The sequence below is a fragment of the Ictalurus furcatus genome, chromosome 4 (assembly GCF_023375685.1).
Source record: "Ictalurus furcatus strain D&B chromosome 4, Billie_1.0, whole genome shotgun sequence".
NCBI classification, from domain to species: domain Eukaryota; kingdom Metazoa; phylum Chordata; class Actinopteri; order Siluriformes; family Ictaluridae; genus Ictalurus; species Ictalurus furcatus.
The window spans coordinates 7,009,426-7,034,902 of record NC_071258.1 but is presented as its reverse complement, the minus strand read 5'-3'; the positions used below and the strand labels follow the sequence as shown (position 1 = coordinate 7,034,902).

Sequence of the window (25,477 nt, the reverse complement as noted above, 5' to 3'; positions counted from 1 at the left end):
GCACATTTCTGTGGTCTATGTGGAATAAAACACTTTAAGACTTTCTGTTATAGGAATATAATCATCCACTTTGAGTCCTCCACATCACACCACCCCATTGTTCATTATTTTGCTATAACAACATGCTCCATTGTGTTTAATTTATTACATAATATATACATCTCTCAGCCTGCATACTTACATATTAGTCATTTGATTCCCAAAGGGAAACTACCACAGACTGAATATTCTGGAGCGTGAGGATTTTTCTATGAATCAGCACTGGCATATGGTGTATGGTGTATGCGTACAGATTTCCAGCCAATTCTGACACACCACCCCTGACATAGTGCTGATTATGATTTACTATTATAGGACTGTCAGGGTGACTCCCAGCAACTCAGTAAATCAGATTATACAGTATTTTTTGTTCCCTGACTCAGTGAGCATAATTTTATTCATTTATAACAAAGAAAATCTGATGCACTGTAGCTTTTAAAATGAGATTATGCCACGTATGAGTGTTATATACACCATTATATAAAGATTTGGGCTTGTGTTATGTAATGATGGTGGGTAGGATAGACACTGGTTTCTCTTACTATAGCTCCAGTACAAAATTAAATAAGCAAATGTTGGTCAACAAACATACATTTGAGGGAAGGGGGAGAGTGTGCAAATTTCTTTTTTTTTTCCCTCAAATCATTGCTTTAATGTACTGTGTGTTTATTCCTTTTGTTTGTTATTCCTTTTCCTAGAATACACTTCCTTCCCATCTTAATGATCACTTGTAGCTGATGGATGACAGGAAATGCGATGCTCTTGAGACAGAGTTGTCATCAAACTGCTCTATTAGATCATAAGTGTCATTCCTCAGACTCGAGGCTGGCTGCAGATCCATCGGGGAAGGCCTGGTCTTACAGCTCCAAGGGTTTAAATTGACAAAATGAGATTTCTGACTGCTCTAATCTTCTCTCCTGGGATAATGCTTAGTCTATACTTACAATCCATCCTCAGCTGGTAATAATATTCTCGGGAAGAGCTCTGGTTAAAATGGAGGCTATTTTGCCTCTGGATTCTTATCTTTCACTATGTTTCTAAAAACTACCTTAAATTTGAAAGTATTCGCATCATTATGCATTTCTCTGCTTTCTAAGCTTTTCCCAAAGTGGAAGAGGTCGGTCTGTGTAAATACTATATGAGATGAGTTCTATAATCCTTTTTTATTACACTAAGTACTTTCTGTATAATCATTCCTGGTAGCATGACATGGCTATATTTATAATTTTTTAGCTCATCTCTTGTCTGTATACCATTTCAGATTAATGTTGTAATGATGTAATGTTCATTACTGTGGGTTAATGCTGGTTGCTAATCAGATTTAGAGGTCACTAAGCGGGCACGCACAAAGTGTCAGACTAAAAAATATCCACTCGCCACTTGGTTCATGACAAATGCATAGGTCCACGCGTGACTACCCAGTGTTTTCTATGTGTAATATTAGTCACTTTATGCCAAACAAGTACTGTGAAGTTCAACTAGAACACTACACGATATTCAATATAGGAATGTAACTAAATACAAATATGTTATTCAGAATGAACAGATGATGTGTTCTAAACAGATACAATTGTTTCTTATACCTTGGGTCCAGGAGAAATGTTATTTCGTCTCACTTTTGTACTGCACACTGTATATCGCTGTGATGATAATAAAGATCTACTTGATTTAAAATACAGATCTGAATAGGAGTCACAGGAGTTTTGTTTGCTTGTTTATTTGTTTTAGATAACTTGCGAGAAAGGTTTGCATGACTACAGGTGTGCAGTGAGACTGGGATCTCATGGAATGCCACAAAAAGTCACACGAGCAGGAGGTTTGCATAATTCATTTACAGCATTCATTCATTCATCCTTAGTAACTGCCTGGTCTGTGTCATGGTGGTTGAAATTAGGCTCGCAGTTTGTTAGGCCTATGTTTTCGGAAACAGAACCAATTCGATTCATTAGAAAATGTTAATAATATTATTATTAATAATAACTGCATGATTAACTGCGTGAGTGGGATTAAAAACAGTTAAAAACTAAAAACAGCTGCCACAGCCATCAATGGCCAGGAGCCATGGTAGCAAAATTGTCCATGCTCTCTGGGTGGGTGGGATGGCATATCTCTCTCCACTGTCAATCAGAGTGACACTAGCTAATCATGGGCATCTGTGAGCTTGTGCATACAGAAGAGGTTAGATAGCATTCTCGTCCAAATGTGTTACAATGCTCTGTGATGGCACTGTCCTGTCTTAGAGGAGGCACGTGTTTGCCCTCCCCCTTTCTGCTTGGTAGCTTGTATGATGGGGAGACCTGGCTGGTGGGTGGGGAAAAAATTATAAACTAAAATAAAATAACCTTTCAGTTTAGGTCACACACACTTCGTGTTTCAGTCCAAATATAAATCCATATTTTTATGAACAGATACACTAAACACACACAAACTAAATAGAAGCACTAAACCAATACAGATAGTGGCATTGTGTCACATCCTTATTTCATTATATGATGTACTGAAGAGAATGACTGCTCCAAATCCTTTTAAGTTTGAAGTTTATAATCTACAGGCTCAAAGTTGAAAGGCCTCCAATACTGTAGTAATTTGCATCAACAAAAATGACATTAATATTCTCAGATTTAATTCATTTTTCACTTGAGTTCACTGTAGGCTGATCTTCAACACAATGGAGAACATTAAGACATAATAGGCTATTAAGACCCATGGTGGTATTTTCTTGACTAAAACACTCAAAATCCACAAATTGCCATAAGGCATACTGAAATGCAGAGTTTCCTAAAATGCGCCATTAGCGAGTACATTCATCTCATGGCAAGGACATGTTTTTAAAGTTAGGTTTCCAACCTCTTGTGTTCATTAGCTATTACATTAAATATTAAAGTGGGCTTATCGGGAGGAAGCAGAAACTGATTTGCTTCTACAGCACAACAAATCCATGAATTGGTCAAGCAAGACCAGAAGAAAAGGCACAACTGCTGTGTTCTGGCGGATATATATAAAATAAATAAATAAATAAATAAACACAGCCACAGCAACTTGTTTTTAAACCTAGAGAAATCAATTCCAGGACAAACATCTGCTGTTTGCTTAATCCCAGTCTCAGCTGTCCCATTGACAAGCAGATTTCAAAAGAATTATCCTACTGTTTAGGGGTAAAGTGGTCTTTATAAAATACCATTCAGTGAATATAGCCTACCTAGCCTGGCTATTTTTAACCAGGCGTCTGCCCTAAAAGAGAGAGGATTTTATGTTGGCATAAGGTTTTCCAAAGTTTCCTATTTTTACATCTACAATTGTGTGCAAATTATAACACACAACACTGTAAAAGCTAACTGCATATTTTATAGGGTGCTCCGATATGAAGGAAATATTTGAGACCATAACTCAAATATTATAACATGAATCTCTTGATTATATACAATGCTCACTTAAATAGAGAATGGACATTTTACAACTGAGAAAGTGTAGCACATTTTTAAGTTAGACAGATTTTGTTAATAATTTGTTTTTAAAAAAATAATAAAAATTTGATTTGAGACATCTCTATGCTGTGCCTCAAATTCTGTGAAATACTAAATGCTAAACATGTAGATGATTGTTTTATGACTTAATGCACCATTATCAATAAAAAAAAAATCTAATATTAATCAAGTAGCTAAGGTAACAAATATAGGTTTGTTCACAAGAAGATTGTTAAATTTAAGGGAAATTGCTTTGGGTGCTAATTATGCTAACACTGTTTGCTATGCTGCATATATTATTTATTGAAATTTACAGTTCATTAAAAATGACAGTTTTGAGAGAAACTGTTAAAAACTTTTATATAACAGCTTGAGATAGCAGCCAGTACAAACACTTCCTAAAACATCACTGAAGCTATATTCCTACTGTATGTAATTTCTCAGGGTGGCAACTGTAATAAAACATCTCTTCTGTGATAATACTGTTGCATCTGGACAGTTAAGATTTGATGGGGAGGAGTGTAAGACTGAAAGACTGAAGGAAAGAAAGGAGTGACTGTATATTCATTCAATCATCTTCATTAAATTCCTTATCCTGGTCAGCGGTCATGGTGGATCCCGTATCCCAGGAACACTGGGAATGAGGTAAAGAAACATCCCCCTGTTGAAAACAAAAAACAATAGAAACCCTCATAGAATTTGTAATGGTTTTAATGGTTATAATGAGAATTGTATTGGTTTAAATGGAAATTGTAATGGTCCCTGTGGGTCTCTTGTTGTCTCAAGTTATGTCTAGTGGAGCTGATGGTTTGTACTGGTATATGTAGTGGAAACCATTATAATTTCTGTGATGGTTTCTTTTCTTTTTTTTCAGCAGGGCCTGAATGGGATGCCAGTCCAAAGTATGTAAAGGCATTAAATACACACAGTTGCATACTCATTCACAGGGCCAATTTAGTGAAGCCAGTCCACCTACTGGCATGTTTTTAGGAGATGGGAGGAAACTGGAGAACCCGGAGGAAACCCATACATGTGAACATGGGAATGTGTGAATACAGTAACCCTGGAGCTGTGAGGAGGCAAGGAAATTTGCTAATCTACCGTGTAAGTGTGTTTACTAAGTTGTTAACCTTTTTTCACTGGTAATACCAATTTTGTGTTTTTTTAAAATGTAATTTTTCCAAAACTAAATTACAAAAAATAGTCCATATTTTTTTATTTCTTAATGTTAACAGACTAGTCAGTTTGTCTACAATAGTCCATAAGTGCGGTTTGGGCCATAGCTCTGCTTCAAACGAATATATGGTGCGCGGCCCCTTTAAATTCCTCTCCACCTTCAACAGGAAGTTGTCACGCTGTTGCCGGAAGCGCATTGCTTTGCGGAAGTGCCATTCACATTCTGTTGCGTGTTTTTTAATTAATGATTTTTTTCCCCTGTGTTGTTGCGCTAATTATCCTGCACAGATGTCTAGACTTTATTTAGAGAAGATTGCACATCTTTATGACCGCTACCGGGATTATGTGACCCGGAATCCGGGTGTTACGGCGCAGCTGGAGAGCGCAGTGCGGACTCTCTCTTATCTAATAGCAGGTCAGAGGCTTCGAGGAAGTGAAAGTAAAAATGGTGTTAAAATGTTTGGTGAAGCCTGGAAGCCAAGTTGTCATGTTTCAGTGCAGGATTTTAGTCCTAAAGACTGGATGTGTCATCATTTTTGCGTACTAGTTACCCAGGACACTTGCTCAATTATGGGACGCGTCCCAAACCGCAAACTATGTAACAATTTGTCACTAAGTAATCTGCGGTTTGGGACGCAGGCAATAACTTTAAAGCATGATGACATGGATGGGAAAACTTTTCTAACTTCTGTTTTCCTGTTACAGGACGCTTTTCAGACTCTCATGAACTTTCAGAGCTGGGTAAGATTCACTTCTATAAACATTATATGATTAGTGTTCACTGTGAGGAAGTGACTTGGAGGTTAGGACGTTTTCCTCTCACCTCTGGGGTTGGGGTTCGAATCCCACCTCTGCTCTGCAGCTTGCATGCTCTCCCTGTGCTTTGGGGGTTCCCTCTATGTGCTCTGGTTTCCTCCCCAGGACATGAATTGTAGGCTGATTGGCATTTCCAAATTGTCTGTAGAGTGTGTGTGTGTGTGTGTGTGTGTGTGTGTGTGAGAACTGTGTGAATGTGTGTGTGATTGTGCCCTGTGATGGGTTGGCACCCCGTCCAGGGTGTCCCCAATTTCCTGGGATAGGCTTCAGGTTCCCCCACAACACTGTGTGGGATAAGAGGTACTTTAGTTCCTTGCATTATGTAGTAAAACTAGTGTTTTCCCTATTCTTACACACCTGATGAACTGATTAAACATTTGCTAATTATGATTAATTCATATTAAATAAAAAATGACCATATTAATAATATTTAGGGGTTTTTTTTGTATTGGTCTTTGCTATGCTGCAAGGCAAAACATGCAAATGCCGTGTAAAATGTGCTTTTGGGCAAAAGTATGCTCCAGGTGAGAGTTTCTGGCGAGTTTTTATGAATTTTATGAACATACATTTTATTAGTTGATTATCCACGTGTATTACTTGACAAGTTAATCATCTTTTAATTGGATTAAACGAGGCTTAACAAATGAAAACTGCTATTTGGCATTTGTGTTTGTTTGCTTGTTGTTTTTTCAATAATATAATGCAAAACAAATCGGTGAGGAACAACTTAACATTAACATGTTGTTACACCTCCGGACTTCCTCCTTTAGGGCTAATTTAATTGCACATCATGTTTGATGTAGAAATCTAATTTCAATGCAATGTTTTGTCCTTATCCTGCAGTTTTAATTAAAGTGTCTAGACAGTTGAATAATTAACCCAATGAGCGGACTTCATGTGTGGTCACGACACACAATCTGTAGGAAGAGCGAAAGTCTGCTGTATTCTGTAGACTTTGCTTAACTTAAGAGCTGATAAACACAAACGGCAAAAAAAAAACAATCAGCGAGTCTCTGTGAATGACCGAACAACTGCCGGAAGCTGAAATCATGTTCCTGTGCATATTTGTGGTGATTAACTAAAAAATGTGTGTTTGATGTAACCGTATAAGATTGTGGATGATTTTCTGGTATCCTGAACATTAACCAGCTTTCACAAAGCTGTTTCACAAGGTGACTTGTTTTTGTTGGAAATAAACAGTACAACTAGTGCTTTAATGCTGCGAGGCCAGACGTAATATACAATTGTAAGCAAATTTCTTTTTTCTAATGCACTGTAAGGCAATCATGCAGTCAGGAACACATGGTAATTCGAGGATGAGTTGAATTCGGTGTGTAAAAACTGGGAAACACTAACATATTAAGAAATCGAATGGTGTCAATGCCTCGTTTTTCCCTGAATACTTTGCCTATTTTGTTTTGCAGTGTATTCAGCATCAAACTTGCTGGTGTTGCTGAATGATGACATTCTTAGGAAGGCTGTTTCCAAGACTCTGCCTGTGGTAATTTCCTGTGGATGTTCTTGCTCAGTCTCATCCCACTTTCTGTCTGTCTTTCTCCATTTCTTTCTCGCATTCTTTTTTTTTTTCATGGCAGTCAGTCCACTTATATAAGCCACTGATAGAAAGCAGTGGGCCTGTGTGTTGTTGGCATAGTAACGCATATAAAGTTGTTTGGAGATGAGTTGAACGTTGAGAGTCGACCGGGAACATGGTGTCCTCTGCTCAAGAAGCAGAACAGTGGGAAAATCAATCAAGCTCATCATTGACTACATTTTGCCCTGTGTAGTATATAGACAGTGTAGTGTTTGCACTATGATAGGCCAATCCCCAAAAACAAAATGATGCCAAAGATGGTAAACAGAAGCAAAGATGTGCAGTCTCTGTGCCTGTGAAGGAGGCGTGGCCTCTGAGTCCATCAATCCTAATGAAGGATCCATGGCCTGTGTGCCTGTCAGTCCTATTAGAGGAGATTTGGCCTCAGTGCCTTTCATGCCTGTCAGTTGCAGTAAATGGGGTGTCCCCTCTGATCTGTCAATCCTAGTGAAGGAGGTGTGGCCCCTGTGCCTGTCAAGCCCAGTGAAAGGGCATGGCCTCAGTGCTAATATGCCGAACCTCTTTCACAAAAATTTGTAAAGTAAAGCTCTGGCCTCTTCCTGCTAGTCACAGTAAATAAGGCATGGAGTTTGTGCTTGTCATTCTTTATTATCCTCTGTGAACAAAAAAATACATAATAATAACTGAGAATCCAAATAAACTATTCCTGTAGCCATCAACTTGCAAAGAGACTCATTATATTGCAGTGTCCTTGTAACTTAGTGCCTCGTTGTATCTCTCTCACTCTCTCTCGCTCATTTAAGTGTGTTGATTTCTGCCTGCTACATTTTTTTTTTTCCCCACTGTGTATTTCAGAAAATACTAGAATCAAAAGCAGCCAAGTCGCATTGTATTTCAATAACATTGTCACATATCGCAATGTATCGCACCACATCAAAAGATCTCTAAAATGCATAATACTGTATTGCTGCCTGTATTATCCATCTAATACTGAAAAATGTGTGTCGGAGCCACGTATCCGGAGACCTCTTTATTTCTTCATTTGTGCTAGAGCGACATATTTATCATTGAGTTTTCCAACCTTGGTGTTCAGAAATAAACACATTTACAGACTGAGGCACTTTCAGTGGTGCAATAAATGCGACACTCAGCCTGGGGCGCAGGGGAAACGAGATGGAATTCATGACCTTCGACTTCTTTCACACTGGCCTTAATGGAGCTCCGTAGAGAAAGCTTGAACTTATATTGAGTTTATGGTGGCATTTGAAAATACTCTGTATCAGCACTTTTGACCTACACAAAAGCAGCTCACAGTCGTGTGTGTGTTTGTGTGTGTGTGTGTTGCGATAGTCTCTCTCTCAGCAGAGGCTGCTAACTTGGCTTTCTGTCCTGGAGTGTGTGGAGGTCTTCACTGAGATGGGAGCCGCTAAGCTGTGGAGAGAAACCGGGCGCTGGTTGGTCATCGTCCTCATTCAGATTGCAAAGTAAGACTCTAAGCGCAGCACTCTGGATTGCATGATTGATAACACCACCGCTGAAATCATCATTCTCCACTTCCTCTACGTCCGCAGAGCTATCCTGCGCATCCTGCTGCTGTTCTGGTATAAATCAGGCATCCAGACATCACCTCCCATAATCCCTCTGGATAGAGACACACAGCTCTACAGCAGAGGTAAGAGTGCATATCAGTAAAGGGTGACAATAATTTTTCGTCCTCTTTCATCATAATTTTTCCAAACTGCTTCACGTTGTTAGAGCGTGTAATAGTTTTGTGGTCTACAAAATTTAAATGCATGCCGAGTGGCATGGTGCTGCAGCGTTTTTTTTTTCATGTTCTCCCTGTGACCACGTGGGTATCCTCCAGGTTTTCCAGTTTCCACCAACGTCACAAAAACATGCCAGTGTGTGACTTGAGTATGCTGAATTTCCCCTATGAGTGAATGAATGTCTGCGCATGGAGCACTGTGATAGATTGGTATACTGTAGAGTAGGGATGTCATGAGAACCGATACTTCGGTACCAAGTCGGTACCGACATTCTTAAAACGTGACAGTAATTGTTTTTCTGCAGTAGCATTAGTACCGTTTGTAACGGAAGTACCGTAAGTACCGGGGTTGCGATTCTTCCGGACCTGATGGGGGCAGCAAATACGCGCAAGTGTTTTAGTCGGTCCACAAGTGGTGAAGAAGTAGAATAACGCCTACAAGCACATGGGAAAAACTACAGAAGTTTAGCTCCGCCCCGACTTGTTGAGAGGAAAGCTAGTATCGGTTTCCGGTGTGCAACCGATGCTGTCATTCATTTCAAACAAAGTAAGGAAACACCTCGAATTTGGCGAAGCACCTGAAAGACGGCACTATATTATGTTTGTTTGAGGCAGCTGGCATTGTGGCCTTGAAACCAGCTAACGTTATGCTCCATGTAATGTTTGCGATAGCCAGTTATTTGTTAACGACGCTAACGCATTGCGATGTTATAAACTACCTCCTAATGGGCCACCATGCATCGCCATTCAGCCCGTGTCCTGTCAGCAAAATGTAGCCTAATGTCACTAATATTTATTCAAATGTTCATGCTTTTGATAAATCTTTTTGGCCTGCCACCATATCAGTGAATTTAAAGTAATGCTTGCATTCAGAGTATAAGGTGTGTGTGCGCACGTTTAGGAGTGCACCTCCGGAGACTCATTGTCAGACAGTGTTTGATAACTAAAATACCCTCCCCCCTCTCCCTCGCTCTCTTTGCCAGTATCAGCCAGAGGAGGATGTCCTCCAGGAGAGTTTTTTAATTTTATTTTTCTTATTTTATTTTTATACCACACCGTGGTATTGACTTTGGTATCGTGTACTTTTGGTGGTATCGGTACCGACTACTAGATTTTTGGTATCGTGACATCCCTACTGTAGAGGCTGTACTCCAGTGTTCTCGGGATAGATTCACCACGATAAAGCAGTTAGTGAAGATGTATGAATGAAAATTGATTCATGTATAAAAGGTGTGGTGTCTTACATACAACTCTCCCTAATTAGATCAGGGCAGCATGGAGGAAGACGTCACATTCGTCGGCCAGCGCTCAGGGAGAGTGGTGAGACCTTTGAGAAGTGGTAAGAAGTTGTAATATTTCTATCACAGCACAGCCGTAGTGTATTTTAAATTGAACAGGAAGTTAAGCTTCTACAGGAGGCATGCTGTTTAATCCACTAATCTGCTTAACTACCTGATCCATGCCACCAAATCAGACATGGGATACAAATCAGGTATTACAGATGCTGCCTCTGTGTTCATTTATGCTTTATGCTTTATATATACACAGGCTTGGGGGGGTAACGGAATACATGTAACAGCGTTATATTCAGGAGACAAAATATAATCTCTTAATCAGATAATCCGTTACAGTTACGTAAAAAAAATAAATAAATAAATTTAAAAAATGGGAATACTCTCAGGATTATTTTTTTTTTTTCATTTAAAACCAAAGAAATGAATCTTCTGACATAACGCAATATAGCAGCTCTTTTTCAAACTTAAAAAAGTGTCCGGCCAGGATTTCTAAATTTGTCCGGGATTCGGCTTTAGTTTCATTATGATGTGCTTATGGTCTAATACTGCATCATGTGTGTGCATGTTTGCATTGCTTTAACCCCTCTCTGTAATTCCCACCTTCTCGGACACCCATTGGTTGAATCTAAAAGGCTTGCAGCAACTATTGGCCAAATTCCTGCCTCTCAACCATTAGCCTACTCTCAGCGGAAAAAAAAAAGTCGAATAAAGAGAGACTGTCATGATCGACAGAGCTAAAACAGCTTTAAAAGTCCTGTGTATATTTCTGAAGCGTCCACATGCTGTAATTTTGAATGTATTTTGCACACTTGTAAGGATAAAGTTGTGGCCAAACCTATAAGTGCCCATAGACTCGTATTAATTTAAAAAATGCAAATTAGAAGTCAAACTGTTATTTAAAATCTAACTCTTCAATATAATCTTAAAATGCAGCATGTTGTCATGTGCAGTACAGATCAGGCAGTGTTTTAAAATGTAACAAGATGCACCACAAATTGGGCAGGTGACACAGGTTGGGTAACGACCCTGACCAGTGCTGCTGTCCGTGCATGTTTATCTGTGTATTTCAGTGCTTTGAACTAACAGAAGAACCTCTATTTTCTTCCTTCAGTGTCTTCACTGCAGAGTCGACTGTGGGGTAATCCTCACACAGAGAGGAAGCTCAGGGAGCAGGAGGAGGACCTACAGGCAAGCCCCACCCCTTTGGGCCTGCAGGAGACTATTGCAGAATCACTGTACATTGCTCGACCCATAGTGCACTGTATCCTAATGCAAGCCGATCAGTGAACAACAATGAAAATAAGGTTTGATTACACAGGGACTTTTACGGCTGCTCCTTTGAGTTTTCCGATATGGGAAAGTCTTCAGGATGAAAACGCAAGTAATAACAGGAATTAACTGGTTTTGTGGTAAATATAAATATAAACAGATAAAAAGAATGATGTATCATTCTTCAATAAGTAAAAAAAATTTTTACTGTTGGCAAATTGCTATGGTGTAAGAGTAACAGCACACCCCAAGCGTTTCCCTTACTTAATGGTGTAGAAGCAGTGCAATAATTAATTATTTTATTTATTTCTTTTTAGGGAAACTGTGAGAATGTGGTCTTGTTAGACTTAAGTTAATTAAAAAAAAAAAAAAAACGGATTCTGATTTTGACCTGTTTTTGCTGTTGTATCCAGAAATATTCACTTGTATTAAGGTATTTTCCTTAATGCTGTACACTCTCAGTGACCGCTCTAGGACTTTGTGGCAGACAATCCTGGAAGCCGTGGCTCATCTCTGGCATCTTGGAGATAACAAGGTAAAGAAAGCATCCCTTCTCGTTCTGTCTGTCTGTTAGACCAGATATGTCAGTTTATAAATCAATGTTTTGTTTGTGGACAGTTTCAGTTTGTTGTCTGACACGATGAAGACGCTGAACCGCAGAGAGAGGGCCGAGATGAGGAGACGAGCCTTCCTCCTGCTCTACTATCTGCTCCGCTCACCTTTCTACGACAGATATTCCAAGTAAGTGTTTGAGTAAAGTTTATAATCTAGTTTATCTTTTGCTTGATAAGCAAAATTTATTACATTACACTTGCATCGTTAAATCTGTTTAATGAATTAAAACAAGTGTGTACAGTATGCAGGAATGATGCTTTCCTAAAACACCAATGTAAATAGCATACTTGTGTAAATTATCCGGTAGGCGGCGATATTATAGCCGTACGTTATTAAGCAGTAGACATGTAAGCGCATACTTTTTATTTTTTATTAAAGCACACAGACTAACATAAACAAAATGCCTCCTGTTTTGTATCTGGCTGTACATATTTTCATCATGAACTTTTTTTTTTAATCATGTTTTAGTAATAATTCTGAAAAGCCTGAGGACTGGGTTCAACCATTAATGCAGTAGGAATGGATAAATAAATTTAAAAAAAAAAAGAGCCAGTAAGAACATTATAAATCACGTTCCTTAACATGGATGGTAACACCTCCTGGAAAAGAATGCTTTCAGGCCCTTTTTTGATTATTTTCATGCCCCTGAGTGTGGCTTAGCGCTGCACTTGGACAGTGATTGCCTTTCAGTGGGGCAGGACTTCAGTCTACTTAAAGATTAAAGATTAAGCTCCATGACATTCACAATCCATCTGTTGATAAAAAGAAAGAAGCCAAAAAGGAGAAATCGGTCATTTAACACGAGTAAAATAAACACTGTTGAGTAGAATTTAGTCTTTTTGTCTGTTTTCTCATTTTTTACTGTTAAGCTTGTTGTAACTGGCTAGTCTCTAGAGTAAGAGCTGTTGGGTACACTAACTTTAATTTACTGGCAACTTAACAGTAGGCTAAAGGTCTGCAATGCTATAAAGCACATGAAACAGTGAGACGCTCTGTATTCTTTCACTCCAGCAATCAACCATATGCTCGTTATCAAAACATTCATGTTTGTTCATCTAAACCCGCCTTTGACTGGAAACTGAAAACGTGATTAACATGGGGTTTTTTTGTTAGGCAGCTGGCTGAAGTGCTTGGGATCATTGCATGTGTTGTGTAGTAACTGATTCTATTTGAGATGTTTTTGAACTGCTGGAAATTTGGCTGATCCAAAAGCTGTGTTATTTTTCCTCTTGTGTATCACCTAGACAACATTTTTGGAATCACATTAATTTCTGGGGGAAAACAGTAAAATATAAATATAACACACAGAAATAATAATGTATGTATTAAACCTGATTAATGAAGAATTAATGAATTAACATTCTTGTTGTTGTAAATGAGTCTACCAAAAAAAAAAGGTTGAGGAAACCGATAAATAATTTGCTAAATTATTGACAAGTTAACATGAGTGTAGTTGCATAAGAATTCACCCATTTTTAATTCAAAATTACATTTAAATTTATTGTAATTGGCACTAAATTAGCCAAGAGTAACGCTCTGCATGATGCTACCATGACCATGCTTCACTGTGGTGGTGGTGGTGGTGGTGTTTTCAAGGTGATGAGCAGTGTTGGGTTTCGACCAAATGTAGTGCTTTGTTTCAAAGCCATAATTCAATTCTGGTCTCATCAGACCAGAGAACTGTTTACCAAATGCCTTTTGGGAAACTCTTTATTAAGGCAGTGTTTCTTTGATCTTATTTCTCCACAACCACAGAGCAAAGATCCTCTTCCTTCTCCGGTTTTTAGCCGATTACATTCCTGGAGTAGGTTTAGTTGCACGTAAGTGAGATGTATATATATTTCCATATCCTGCTTTAGAATGTCATGTTTACTTGCTACTCTGCAATGGTATCATCATGTCTGCTTCCTGTCTGCTCAGGTCCATTGATGGAATACTTGCCCATTTGGCAGAAGATCTACTTTTATAACTGGGGCTGAGACATGCTGAAAAGGTCATGCAGACCTGTACACATAAAGGACTCAAAGTGCTTACATCTGCTGCAGAACCACATGAACACACGCACACACGCACACGAGGACATCCTGCGACAATCTGAGTTGAAGATGAGTTGTAGATGAAGTAGAAGTGCTATGACATCGCACATTATTTCAGTTTTTTAGCTAGCATGATTGAGTTATGATTGTTTTCATAAAATGGACCATTAATAATCCAGTCCAGGAAGTCATTGTTGGCTTTATTTTTGCTTCATTTTGGTTTGTTTTTATGCATCTTTTATTTTATTACTTTGTATTGTACAATTAATCAAATCTCTCAGTGCCACATTTTACACTACTTTGTTCATGTAATGTTTGCTTATGATGACACACATCTATTCTGTTCAGATTTTTTTTTTTTAAGAGCTAATGGTTTCACGCAACAGGACAGTGATTCTACCTGACTCGCTGAGCTTGAGTCATTATTGCTGTTGAGATATTGTGTTTAAAGCTGTAAGACCTTTTCAGAGGACATCCTGTCTTTCTCGACACCCTTTACTTCAAACCAGCATTATAAGCAGTGAACTGATGAATGTCCTCTGTTTTTCACTGTGAACTAACTAAAAGCTCGTTTTGGTAATTGAGTAAAACTGACTTTTGTGTGATGGCTGTAAATGATCTATGTGATTATAAATATTCATGATTTTATCAAAGGCATCTGGGGGGAAAAAAAAAAAGAAGACCAGAAATCCAATGTGAGAAAGGGATTATGGATTTTCTACTCACCGTTCTGCATTTAATAAATCAGCCAGCGATGGAAAAAGCAATTTACTCCTTCAGTTTTTTCCTTTCAAAACAGATGGAGATCAGAAGGTTCATTTCATCATAATGGCGTATTAAAACACAATGAGGAAGGATCCCATGAGTGCATGCTCAAAAACAGTCTATAACTCAAAGCCTAATTTAAAATTACTGTCTTTGCACTAAATAAAATAAGATGTCTTTTTCACACACGAGTAAACATGAACTCGCTTTCTCTCTGACCGAACGAATCTTCATGCAGTAAAATCACTGACCATGGACAGCCAGGACCGGTGTCTTTCTATGAAGTCTTCTAACTTTATTAAATAACTTTTTACATTTGCATTTGCAAAAAATATTGAAATTAAAATGTTAATGGATTTGTTTAGATTTGTTTTCATAAATGGTCTCCTCCATAAAGTAGCTAAGACTGAATGCTGTTTATTTGAAGATCATATGTTTTTCTTCTTTCTCATTGTATATATTTGTTTCTTGAAAAGCTTACGTTCAATACTTTGTACAATACAAATTTAATTCTATAGCCTTCTGGTATAAAAACTGTTCTGAGCGAAAACTGAAATGGGGAACCAATAAAGCCACCTGTACGGCAGCAAAGAATTCCTATTGACGGCCCTGAATTTAATATCTCTTTTTTTCCATTAAAAAGCACTTTTTTAAATCCTTATTCTTAACTAACTGTAATGGTTATTTGATTCATTGTATTCATTGTACTTGTCCTGTTCCAAAATGAAGGTTATTTCTTACTTTCTAAAAGTCTTTCTCCACAGCTTTCTCAACATTTTCAGCTTCAAGCACTGAAAGTTTTTTTTTTTTTTCCAGTAATTTTCTGTCACAATGTCTATGAAAAATACTGTCCATAAGTGAACCAGTAATTCTGAGTTAATTGTGCTTGCATTTAACTAACAGGTATAGTCACCTGACTGAAATGATCATTCATGCTATACTGGATACTACTTTTAAGGAATAGCACTTCACTAACCTTTCAATCGTATATATGAACTACTCTTGTACAAAAATAACTGTTAACTCTTTGAAAATATATAATAATAATAATAATAATAATAATAATAATAATAATAATAATAATAATAATAAATAGATAAATAAATAAATAGCTGTCTGAACCTTCATGCTACAGTTAACCAAAAAAAACCCGCCATCTTTACTTTAAGACAAGGGGCGGGGATAATGTTTAAAGACACTCGGCTGGGTTGAGTCCTAAACTCCTCGCTCTTATCTATTTAAGTGCACTACAGTGGGATATGAAACCATGGTGTTCTGCAGCCTACGAAGTCCACTAGATGTTCAATTGTATGATTTAGCCTTTGGAAAGGAAAACAGTTCGCCCAATGCGTAAACATAGTGAGGGTAAGTTTATAACATTTATTCATCAAAACAAGGCTAAACGTTCGTTATTTTTTAGGATATTAAATGGTATATATGATATGTGTGTAGTATGTATTTGACAGTTATTAAAATGCGATGTCTATAAATGGGCATTTTGAAGGAACGATGCTGCTGCATGCGTAGGAACTTTTCTCCAGTGTGTTACTTTCAGCTCTGGAACTATAAACAGGAGAACATTAACAGGAACTACAGTCAGTTTGTGTTGAGATTTTGCTGAAATTGTGTGGGGTTTTTTTTCCTGTTTTGCGTTTTCATATTAGTCTCCTCATGGTTTTGGACATATTCCTATAGCTTCATGTTTGACTGAAAGTTACCTATTTCTTAATTTTTATTTAAAAAGACCTTTTCTTATTGGTATGCTAGTATATGATTATTATATTATATCATCCCCCCCCCCCATCTGTGTGTGTGTGTGTGTGTGTGTGTGTGTGTGTGTGTGTGTGTTTGTTTCTCTTCCTGCTGTTCATTGCTATTTGTCTGAGCACTTCCCTTGTTTTATGCAACATCATTTCTTTAAAACAGGACAAAAGTTTGTTGTCTTAAGTATGGCTGTTTTTACTAATAAGAGTAATGGAATGTGGTTATTCCAAGGGTGCACAAACTTCTGCACATCTCTCTGCGTAGACCAGAAACAGCCCGACATAAACATGTTTGCAGATTTTCTTCCCAGAATTCCATTTTCATTTCACTTAAGTAGAGTTTGTCAAGATTAACATAACATTTAGAGGAACAGTTAGGTACTAAGCACTTTTGTGCCTTGCATAAATATTCACCCCCTTTCAACTTTCCCACATTTGGTAGTGTTACAACCTGGACTGAAGTAGACCATTTCATTTACACAATCTGAAGGTATAAGATATAATATAATATTTTTATATATATATATATATATATATATATATATATATATATATATATATATATATATAATATTAAAATTATTATTATTTTTTTTAATTGTGATGCAGCGGTTAATTAAACCAAAAAACAGACCATTGGTTGGTTACATAAGCAGACCTGTCAATGTGTATGCATTTTGTGTAGGAGTGGTGCATTTTAACATCGGCGCACAGGATATCACTCACAAATATGCCCATTTTTTTCCCCAATACAAATGGCAGATGAGCTAATTGATATATGAATCTGAAATGACTGTCAATTATGTAGATGTTTTGAGCTCTCCGATGTTAACCGCACCTTCCCCTGTCGCACTGGGTTACTGATCAGAAGGTCAAGGGTTCAAGCCCCAGCACCGCCAAGCTGCCACTGTGGGGCTCTTGAGCAAGGCTCTCTGCTCCGGGGCACGGTGTCAAGGCTGACCCTGCGCTCTGACCCCAGATTCCTCACAAGCTGGGTTATGTGAAAAGAATTTCGCTCTGCTGTAATGTATATGTCACAAATAAAAGCTTCTACTGCTTGTTCTACTTGACTTAATCTCGACTTGATTTTACCGCTTGCCATCACTTTCTGTCTAGGTAAATGGAGAATGCTTTGAGTTCATTAATGGGAAATAAAATCTAGCCGTGTACATTCGACTTGGCTAACACTAGACAAGTATATAGTTGAGTTAACTTGAGTTAAATATATTTATTGAGGCAAATATTTTTAGCTGAAAATGAGCCAAAAATGACACTTTGGGCTTTTGGCCCGAAAGAGAAAAAGAACGAGAATTTTGACAGAAAAAGATGACATATATTTACAATAAAGTGTCAAATCGAACACTTTACAGAAATGCTGTTTATTACTTTTTGCTCACTTGCGCCAGCCAGCATAGACATGTTCAGTCGGTTTGAGCAGCAGTACAACCGTAAACATGTCAGGTGTGTTTTTTACGAGTGACTTCAGACGAGCTGTTTGTAGAAGTGTTATGTTGGGGATTTTTTTTTTTACTGCCTTTTACTGCCTGACTTTTTCCCACATGTTTACTGAGTCTCTCACGTGCCTTTTGGCAAACTCCAAATGGGATTTCATATTTCTTTTTCTTTTTTCCCCCACAGTAATGGCTTTCTTCTTGCCACTCATCCATAAAACCAGCTTTGTGGAGTGTCAAGGCTATGATTGTCCTGTGAACAACTTCCCTTATATGAACTGTGGATCACTCTAGCTTTTTCAGAGTTACCCGTTGCCTCTTGGTGGCTTCTCGGACTAACATCCTTTCCTGGTCATTGGCTTTTGGTGGACGACCTCCTCTAGGCAGCCTTTTGCCATATTCTTTCCAATTTTTTAACTCATGGACTTAATAGTGCACCACAGGGTGTTCGCAGTTCAGATGTTTTTTTTTTACAACCATACCCTGAATGATACTTCCCAGAACTTTGTCCCAGACTTGTTTTAACATGTTCCTGTTTATTTAGTTTTGCTCTCTGACCGCAACTGATTGCACCAGAACCAATTTCTCTCTTCTTCCTTCAGTTTCTTTTTTTTTTTTTTTAGCAGTTCAAGTGAGATGAATACATATGCAAGGCACTGTAATTTATATGGTACCTGAAATGCTAGGTGCATTGAGAATGTTGGTGGTATCATGTTATCTCACGCTTTACTACTAACTCCAACCCATTTGCATTTATTCATTTGAATGATACTTTTATTCAAATTATCTGTGAGTTCAAATTAATTGTAGGCTGAACAAAGAAAGCCTAAACACCATGTTTAAATGTCCAACTGACTAAACGCTAATGTTTGTTTGGTGTCATTTTCTGTATTCAAAAACATTACAAATAGTAGTCATGAAACAGTTCAAATATGAATGATACAATCTTATAAGTCATAATCTTGCAGCTTGCAATAATAATAGTGATACACAATAACGACAGTAGAATGTAAGCAGTTTGGTAATGGCATGTTAAAGTTGACAGGTTCATTTTCTTATTTATTGTTAAAACAGTAAGGTCATATCAAATTTTAGAATTGAAACCTGACATGACATTGATATATACTGTATATACCTGTGTGGCTTAGAGAAATGAACGAGGACGCGTTTGAGGTCCCTGAAAGGAACGAGTACCGCTACCTCGTTCAGGATGAGGCTGAAGAGGAGGTCCAATATGCCCGCCGCTACTACGTCAGCCCGTTCCTACAAGTGTCCCGCAGGTGTATGTTTTTGATTGGCTGTGGCGTTCTTGCCCTTCTCACTCTTGCTGGATACCTGGCATACCTGGCTCAGATTCCATCCCGTGGATATGCCACAGTGCTTACAGACTGCGGCTTGCTGCATGGACGATGGGAAGACGGTGCCTACTCCTTCAAAGGTATCCCGTATGCCATGCCACCTGTTGGCGAACACCGCTGGCAACCTCCAGCAGACCTGAAAGCAAATGGAAAGTGCTGGGATGGCGTTTATGATGCCACACATTTTCGTAGCATGTGTGCCCAGGTGCGGCCTCTGAGGGAAAACGGGCACGTGATGGGTCAAGAGGACTGCCTGCACTTGAACGTCTGGACACCCAGCTTGCTGCCTACTAGTGCCCTGCCTGTCATGGTGTGGATCCATGGAGGACACTTGCACATGCTGAGTGGACAGGAGAAAGGCTACTCGCCCACTGAGGAGCTGGCGAGCCGAACACAAACTGTGTTTGTCAGTCTGAACTACAGGCTTAATGCATTTGGCTTCATGGCTCTGGAGCTGCTGAGAAAAGGTTCTCCCACCAATACCTCAGGTCAGTCCTTCATCTTTTCAACACAGCTGTCAGATTAGATCTACATTTGTAGTTACAGTATAGTTAAAGTAGTTATAGACAGATGTACTTTTATGGCCTCAAAGTGTTTGTTCCTTGTTTTATAACCAGGTTGATTTGGTACAGGATTACTAAAGTGGATCATTTTTTAATGCAGGGAACTACGGCTTCATGGACCAGATTCAAGCTCTTCAGTGGGTTCAAAAAAACATCCATGTGTTCGGTGGAGACCCAAAGAAAGTCACCATATTCGGTCAGAATTCAAATAAGTTTTCTATAAAAACTAGCTCCTTTATACTCCTTTTTAACACATGCTGTACATACAGTGCAGTTTGTAAGTAACTGTTTTTGGCTCTGTATTCCAGCATGTTGGATTTAAAAGAAACAATGACTATGACCTGTAATTATTTCACTCATATGTTGGTTGTGTATGTCCATATTAGATGGATTGTGTACACGACGGGATAATGTGGTGCATTACCACCCTGATGTTGAATATTTTCCTGTAACAGTGTTTTATTCCTCTTATACCACTGTGACTGGCTAATAAAAGGAAATAACTTTTCATCACTTACTGTATGCTGTAGCAACAATAAACAGTCATTTCCTCACTAGACCACCCCCCCTCTCTCTCTCGCTCTCTCTCTCTCTCTCTCGCTCGCTCGCTCACCTGCTCGCTCTCAAGAAACGCAGCCTATCATTTTACAGAGAAACCAGAAAGCATAAAATCCCTGTCCTGAAGACTTTCCTGAGCTGGGAAACTTTGTAAACTGCTTTCAACCGAGACTCTTTCCATAAATCCAAAAAAAAAAAAAAAAAGGATTGCACATTTTTCTTTGTCTAAAAACACGTTTTAAAAAAAAAAAAATTTTTAATTGTATTTATTATAAAGTTTATTATTAGTCTTAGATTATGTAGAGCGTCTGCTGTACATGTCCCTGCTGTTGCTATAGAAGCAATAACATATTAGAACGATCACATTGCTATTCTCATTTATGATACAGCCGGAAATACTTTCTGAGCCGGGCTGTTATACAAAAATAATGCAGGCCTCCTGACCAATCAGATTGAAGCATTCAACTGTGGTATAATAGTATAATGGTGGTATAATGGTATAATTTAAAAATAAAAATAAAAACACCTTCTGACCTATCAGATTTGAGAATTCAACAGTGCAGTGGTATAAACATATTTACAGACTGCACTGTAAACTATGCAGTACTGTCCGGTTACTTTTTATCTATGCCTTAGGGTGGTGAATGTGATATTTTTCACAGTAGGACACATTTTTGGATCACTATGCCTTTTTGTTCCTGGAAAAACATTTTTGTTAACCAATCCCTGCCATGTGATGGATGTGTGGTCTCATGCTTCTCTCACTCCTGAGCCACTTAAAAATCCCTACAGAGTTTCCAGACAGGAATGATGTTGTGCAGCCCTGCATTGCATTTCACAAACTTCACAAAATAGATGCTTATCTAAGAACATGTCCAAACAAATCAAGATCACCGAGTATGGCATCTTGCGTTGTATGCGTTCACTGGTGTGGTTAGCTGACTAATATGTTACCATTTCCAATTCTTTTACAAGGAGGAACGTCAGTATGGGCTTTGATGATTTCGCCTCAAGCTAAGGGTCTGTTTCATCGTGCAATTGGAATGAGTTCCTCATTCGTCTCTAACGCCTCGTTGGACTCAGCCGAACGAGACAACCTAGTGTTCTTGAAGAGATCCGGCTGCCAAGATGCCACCTGCCTTCGAAAGCTCAACATAACTCAGATCCTCCAGGTGAAATACACACAGCCAAACCCTGGCTCCTCTTCCAACCCTTTCCCATCATTTGTCTTCTGTTTCAGATTCCAGAACACCTGAAACCAGTAATCAATTGCAGGATTACCACCATAGCCAGTCTCAATGTACAGACTTCCAGCTGAAAATAAATTCTTCCAGTCAGAGTTTATTTGATGTCAGAAGCTTAAATCCAACCTCAGTTTTGTAGTGGGTTCTGCTGTCACTAATAACATTGAGAGAAGTTCTTGATCCAGAGGAACCCCATCTAGTCCACATTTGTCTTTGGTTCTAGCTTCCAAAACACCTCGGATCATTAATCAAGCTTGTGCAGCCATTGATTACCTAGTTCGGGCTTGATTCAAGCAAAGAATAGAGCTTGTGTGTAATGTGTAAAGAAATGAAAGAATACCCTTTCCCTTTCTGTCCACCCAGGCCATTCCATGGGAGGAATACCCATCCTGGGCCAAAGATGGACTAACAGACATCCCTGTTAAAGGGAATTCATATGGTCCAGTTGCAGTTTTAGATGGTCATGTTCTCTCCACTCTTCCATTAAAATCTTGGGAGAAAGGTGGATTTTACAATGACGTTCCATTCGTGGTTGGAACAGCAGAGCAAGAAACTGACTTCAGGTAAATATTACAAGCTACATTTGTTTGCCATCAAGACAACACAAAATCATGGAAATAAATGTATGCATGGGTCTTGATCTTCTCAACTCTTCTCAGTCCACCAATGAACATCTCCACCTGGACATGGGGCGACTACCAGTGGTTTCTATCAGGTATCCTAGTTAGTGCTATTACTACAATACCTAAAGCACAATCGGAAAACTCATATTCTCTCTCTCTCTCTCTCTCTCTCTCTCTCTGTGTGTAGAGAAGCTGAGGCCATTTGGAGAGGATGTGCTATCCCAGGCCCTGAGGCTGTATAACCGTTCTGCTCCATGCCCAACCAATGACCGCTGTCCTGAAAGACTCTACACAACTTTAGTGTCAGATATGAGAGCCAGCTGCCCCAGTAGCCACCTGGCCAAGCAAGCTGCAGGTCCACATAAATCCATCTGCCTTACGACCTTAAAAAGCTGTGGTTCTTCTTTTATTGTGTGTTATAAATCCTAAACATGAGGCATGTTTTTATCATCTATTAATTATATAAACCAAATTGTGTTATAGGCTTCACGTCTTTCAGGTCTTGAAAACACTTGGTTCGAACCTTCTGTTTAATACATGCCAAGGTTGAGCAACTGCTCCAGCTAAGGTTGCCAGCCAAGTTTCGAGCCCAATTACATCTTTTTTTTTTTTTAAAAAAAAAAAAAAAAAAAAAAAAAAACACACACGGAAAAAAAAGACCTTAAATTAGCCCAAAAAGAAACAAGTTCACCATGGTGTGCGTGCATTTCTGATTTGCAGTATCTGCAATACATCTTTTTTTTAATCATCACCTGGTATGGTCGTGAGCCACTCTATAATACCCATTTCCCTCTCACAATTTTTGCAATATATCTTACAACAGAAATGGTATTGTAGATACATTGTCTGTACTTAGACTTTCCCTTTGCTTGCCATAGCCTATGTTTGTTGCTATTGAAGTAGATTTAATTTAGACCAATTGAATGAATGACCGTATTGTGATTCATTTTTTTTTTTTAATAGCATTGAATTTATAGGATCTATGTGAACACTTTTTATTAATATGAGCTCAAGTGAAGTTTAATAGATTAGCCCTTGTACAGCTTAGGGATCAAATCTGTCCGCTTGGACCCAGAAGGTATTGCGATCTGATGTGGTTTCCATTTCAGAACCAAAATTTGTAGACCAAGCCATTTACAATTCTAGCAGTTAAATACTACAGTCCAACTCCCTCGGAGTCATTAGGGGAATGTAATGCGGATGTGTTGAAACCAGCATTGGTGCACAAAATATAGGCTGAGACAAAATATGGTCAGCCTATTAAAACTGATTGATATGACATCTGCCAGGTCTGGACAGCCCAGGAGTGAAGTCTTGAAGAGTTGAACTGTCATCTTTTATCTCTTAAATTTTTCCAGAGGTTTTGAAGAGCCCTGTGTACCGCTACCTGGTGACGTACACTCCATCCAAAGCAGCTGATTCATCCACCTTGCTCCCTTATCCAAGCCGCTTCTCCTTCCACATTATGGACAGCTTGGCGTTCTTCGGCGGCCTCGAGATGGCACTCGGCACGATGACCTCTAAAGACAAAGCGTTTCAGCAAACGCTCACAAAATACTTCATCGAGTTCGCAAAAGAAGGTGAGCATCATTTGTTGTCTCAGAAATGTGGTACAGTTATTGAGCATCCTCACAAAAAAAAGAAAAGAAATCATCTGACATTTTCATCTCACAGGTAAAATGCCAAAGGATTGGCCCGAGTTCCCGTCCCAGACCGCGATGCTGAATCCGACGCTTTCTGTGGCACAGGATCCTTTAGCAGAGAGATGCGCTCTGTGGGAAAAGAATAACTTTTATTCATACGCCTGGATCAATTAATGTGGTTTTATTCGACTCTCGAAATCATAAGCTTCACTTATCAAATGTGCACCAACCATAAGCGGCTACGAAAAGAAGTCTGGCTGTTTCGTATTGCAGTTTTAACTCTCTATGGAGTTGGCCAAAAAATGCAGGGAAGAAGTATTTCATTTGCACTGAGAGTCAAGCACATTCTTTTCTTTTTTTTTCTTTTTATTAATCATTAAACAGCAATAAGGGAACTTACGTGGTGTTTAATAAGGAAATAAATTTGCTTGACTACAAAGCACATTAATATATACTTTCATATTGGGCTGCACAATAATGTCAAAAAAGATAAATGATTATTTACCACATTCGGCTAGGGTGTTAGTTTAGGACCAAACTGGTTCCCTTGCACTTTTATTTTTACATTATGAGCCTACAGTTCTTTAAAAGTATATATCTTTAAACTGGATACCAATGGATTTATTCCTAAATCTTTCATAGGAGCATTTAAACAAGGAATTTAGCATTCCTGAAAATCCTGTCAATTTCAGAAAAATGATCGTATCCTACTCGTGCTCCTGTGCGTGTGTGTAAATTTACGCATAAGACGACTAACTAATGTAAACCATGACTTATTTGACTATAATGTCAAAAAAAAGTCAAAAAAAGAAAATAAAGAAAGTGAGCCAACACACACATCAGTTAAGACAAATAAAACTAGTCATTCAATTGTAACAAAAGAATTGGTGTCATATAAACAGAATAACCAGGAACCGTAAACAAATGCCTCGGCTGATGGAAGATTAAGATCACGCTTATGAGGGAAAGGATTTGTGTTTGGTGTGTGTTTCACATAACACCACTGTTTTGTCTCTAATTCATCTTTTGTCTCTAGATTTTGAGCTTCTGAGGTGCTGTTACACTGCTAAATATTTTTATTGGCATAGACGCGAGTCAAAATAATTTCCACTTCTGCCTTTTTGTCCCCACCGTAATCACTGTATGTTTCCAGCCCTCTGTGCTCGCTACCTTTTATGGAGTTTTATTGGCATCACTAAATGCAAATGAGCCGAGGTAAGAATTCGCTTTGCTCTTTACGGGTGATCAACATACGCACGCGAGTGTGAAGAAAATCGGCCTTTCCGGAACTTTTGTAAATCTCGACGAAAGAGTTCTAGTTCAGGTTGGCTTATGCAAACATTTACACACGACTTTACTGAACTTTTTCAAACGTAATTCGGAACAAATTGGAAGCTCAGGATTTAATCAGTCAGGATTTTTTAAAAATAAATAAAAATAGCCAATTAGACAACTTTGGACATGCTAACCAATATCACA

At 38.5% G+C, this 25,477-nt stretch overlaps 2 protein-coding genes across 2 annotated transcripts; both read left to right on the top strand.

Moving 5' to 3' along the window:
* Positions 1-4,839: 4,839 nt before the first annotated feature.
* pex16 (peroxisomal biogenesis factor 16) lies at positions 4,840-14,712 on the top strand. The gene is made up of 11 exons (XM_053622732.1): positions 4,840-5,094; positions 5,385-5,420; positions 6,920-6,996; positions 8,401-8,534; positions 8,622-8,722; positions 10,080-10,154; positions 11,222-11,371; positions 11,842-11,914; positions 11,998-12,120; positions 13,750-13,814; positions 13,915-14,712. The coding sequence occupies exons 1-11, from the start codon at positions 4,968-4,970 to the stop codon at positions 13,971-13,973; spliced, it is 1,020 nt and encodes a 339-aa protein (XP_053478707.1). The 5' UTR covers positions 4,840-4,967; the 3' UTR covers positions 13,974-14,712.
* Positions 14,713-15,969: 1,257 nt separating this feature from the next.
* On the top strand, positions 15,970-24,840 carry si:ch211-71n6.4 (para-nitrobenzyl esterase). Its single transcript, XM_053622716.1, has 9 exons — positions 15,970-16,160; positions 19,158-19,855; positions 20,031-20,126; positions 21,464-21,660; positions 22,096-22,295; positions 22,392-22,447; positions 22,543-22,710; positions 23,714-23,935; positions 24,030-24,840. The coding sequence occupies exons 2-9, from the start codon at positions 19,162-19,164 to the stop codon at positions 24,170-24,172; spliced, it is 1,776 nt and encodes a 591-aa protein (XP_053478691.1). The 5' UTR covers positions 15,970-16,160; positions 19,158-19,161; the 3' UTR covers positions 24,173-24,840.
* The last annotated feature ends 637 nt before the right edge of the window (positions 24,841-25,477 follow it).

Coding starts and splice junctions, on each gene's coding strand:
- si:ch211-71n6.4 (XM_053622716.1), top strand. CDS start 19,162: ATGAACGAGGACGCGTTTGAGGTCCCTGAAAGGAACGAGTACCGCTAC. Junction 19,856..20,030: donor TTCTCCCACCAATACCTCAG/GTCAGTCCTTCA, acceptor TTTTTAATGCAG/GGAACTACGGCTTCATGGAC. Junction 22,711..23,713: donor CCTGGCCAAGCAAGCTGCAG/GTCCACATAAAT, acceptor AAATTTTTCCAG/AGGTTTTGAAGAGCCCTGTG.
- pex16 (XM_053622732.1), top strand. CDS start 4,968: ATGTCTAGACTTTATTTAGAGAAGATTGCACATCTTTATGACCGCTAC. Junction 6,997..8,400: donor TTTCCAAGACTCTGCCTGTG/GTAATTTCCTGT, acceptor GTGTTGCGATAG/TCTCTCTCTCAGCAGAGGCT. Junction 11,372..11,841: donor TGCTCGACCCATAGTGCACT/GTATCCTAATGC, acceptor GTACACTCTCAG/TGACCGCTCTAGGACTTTGT.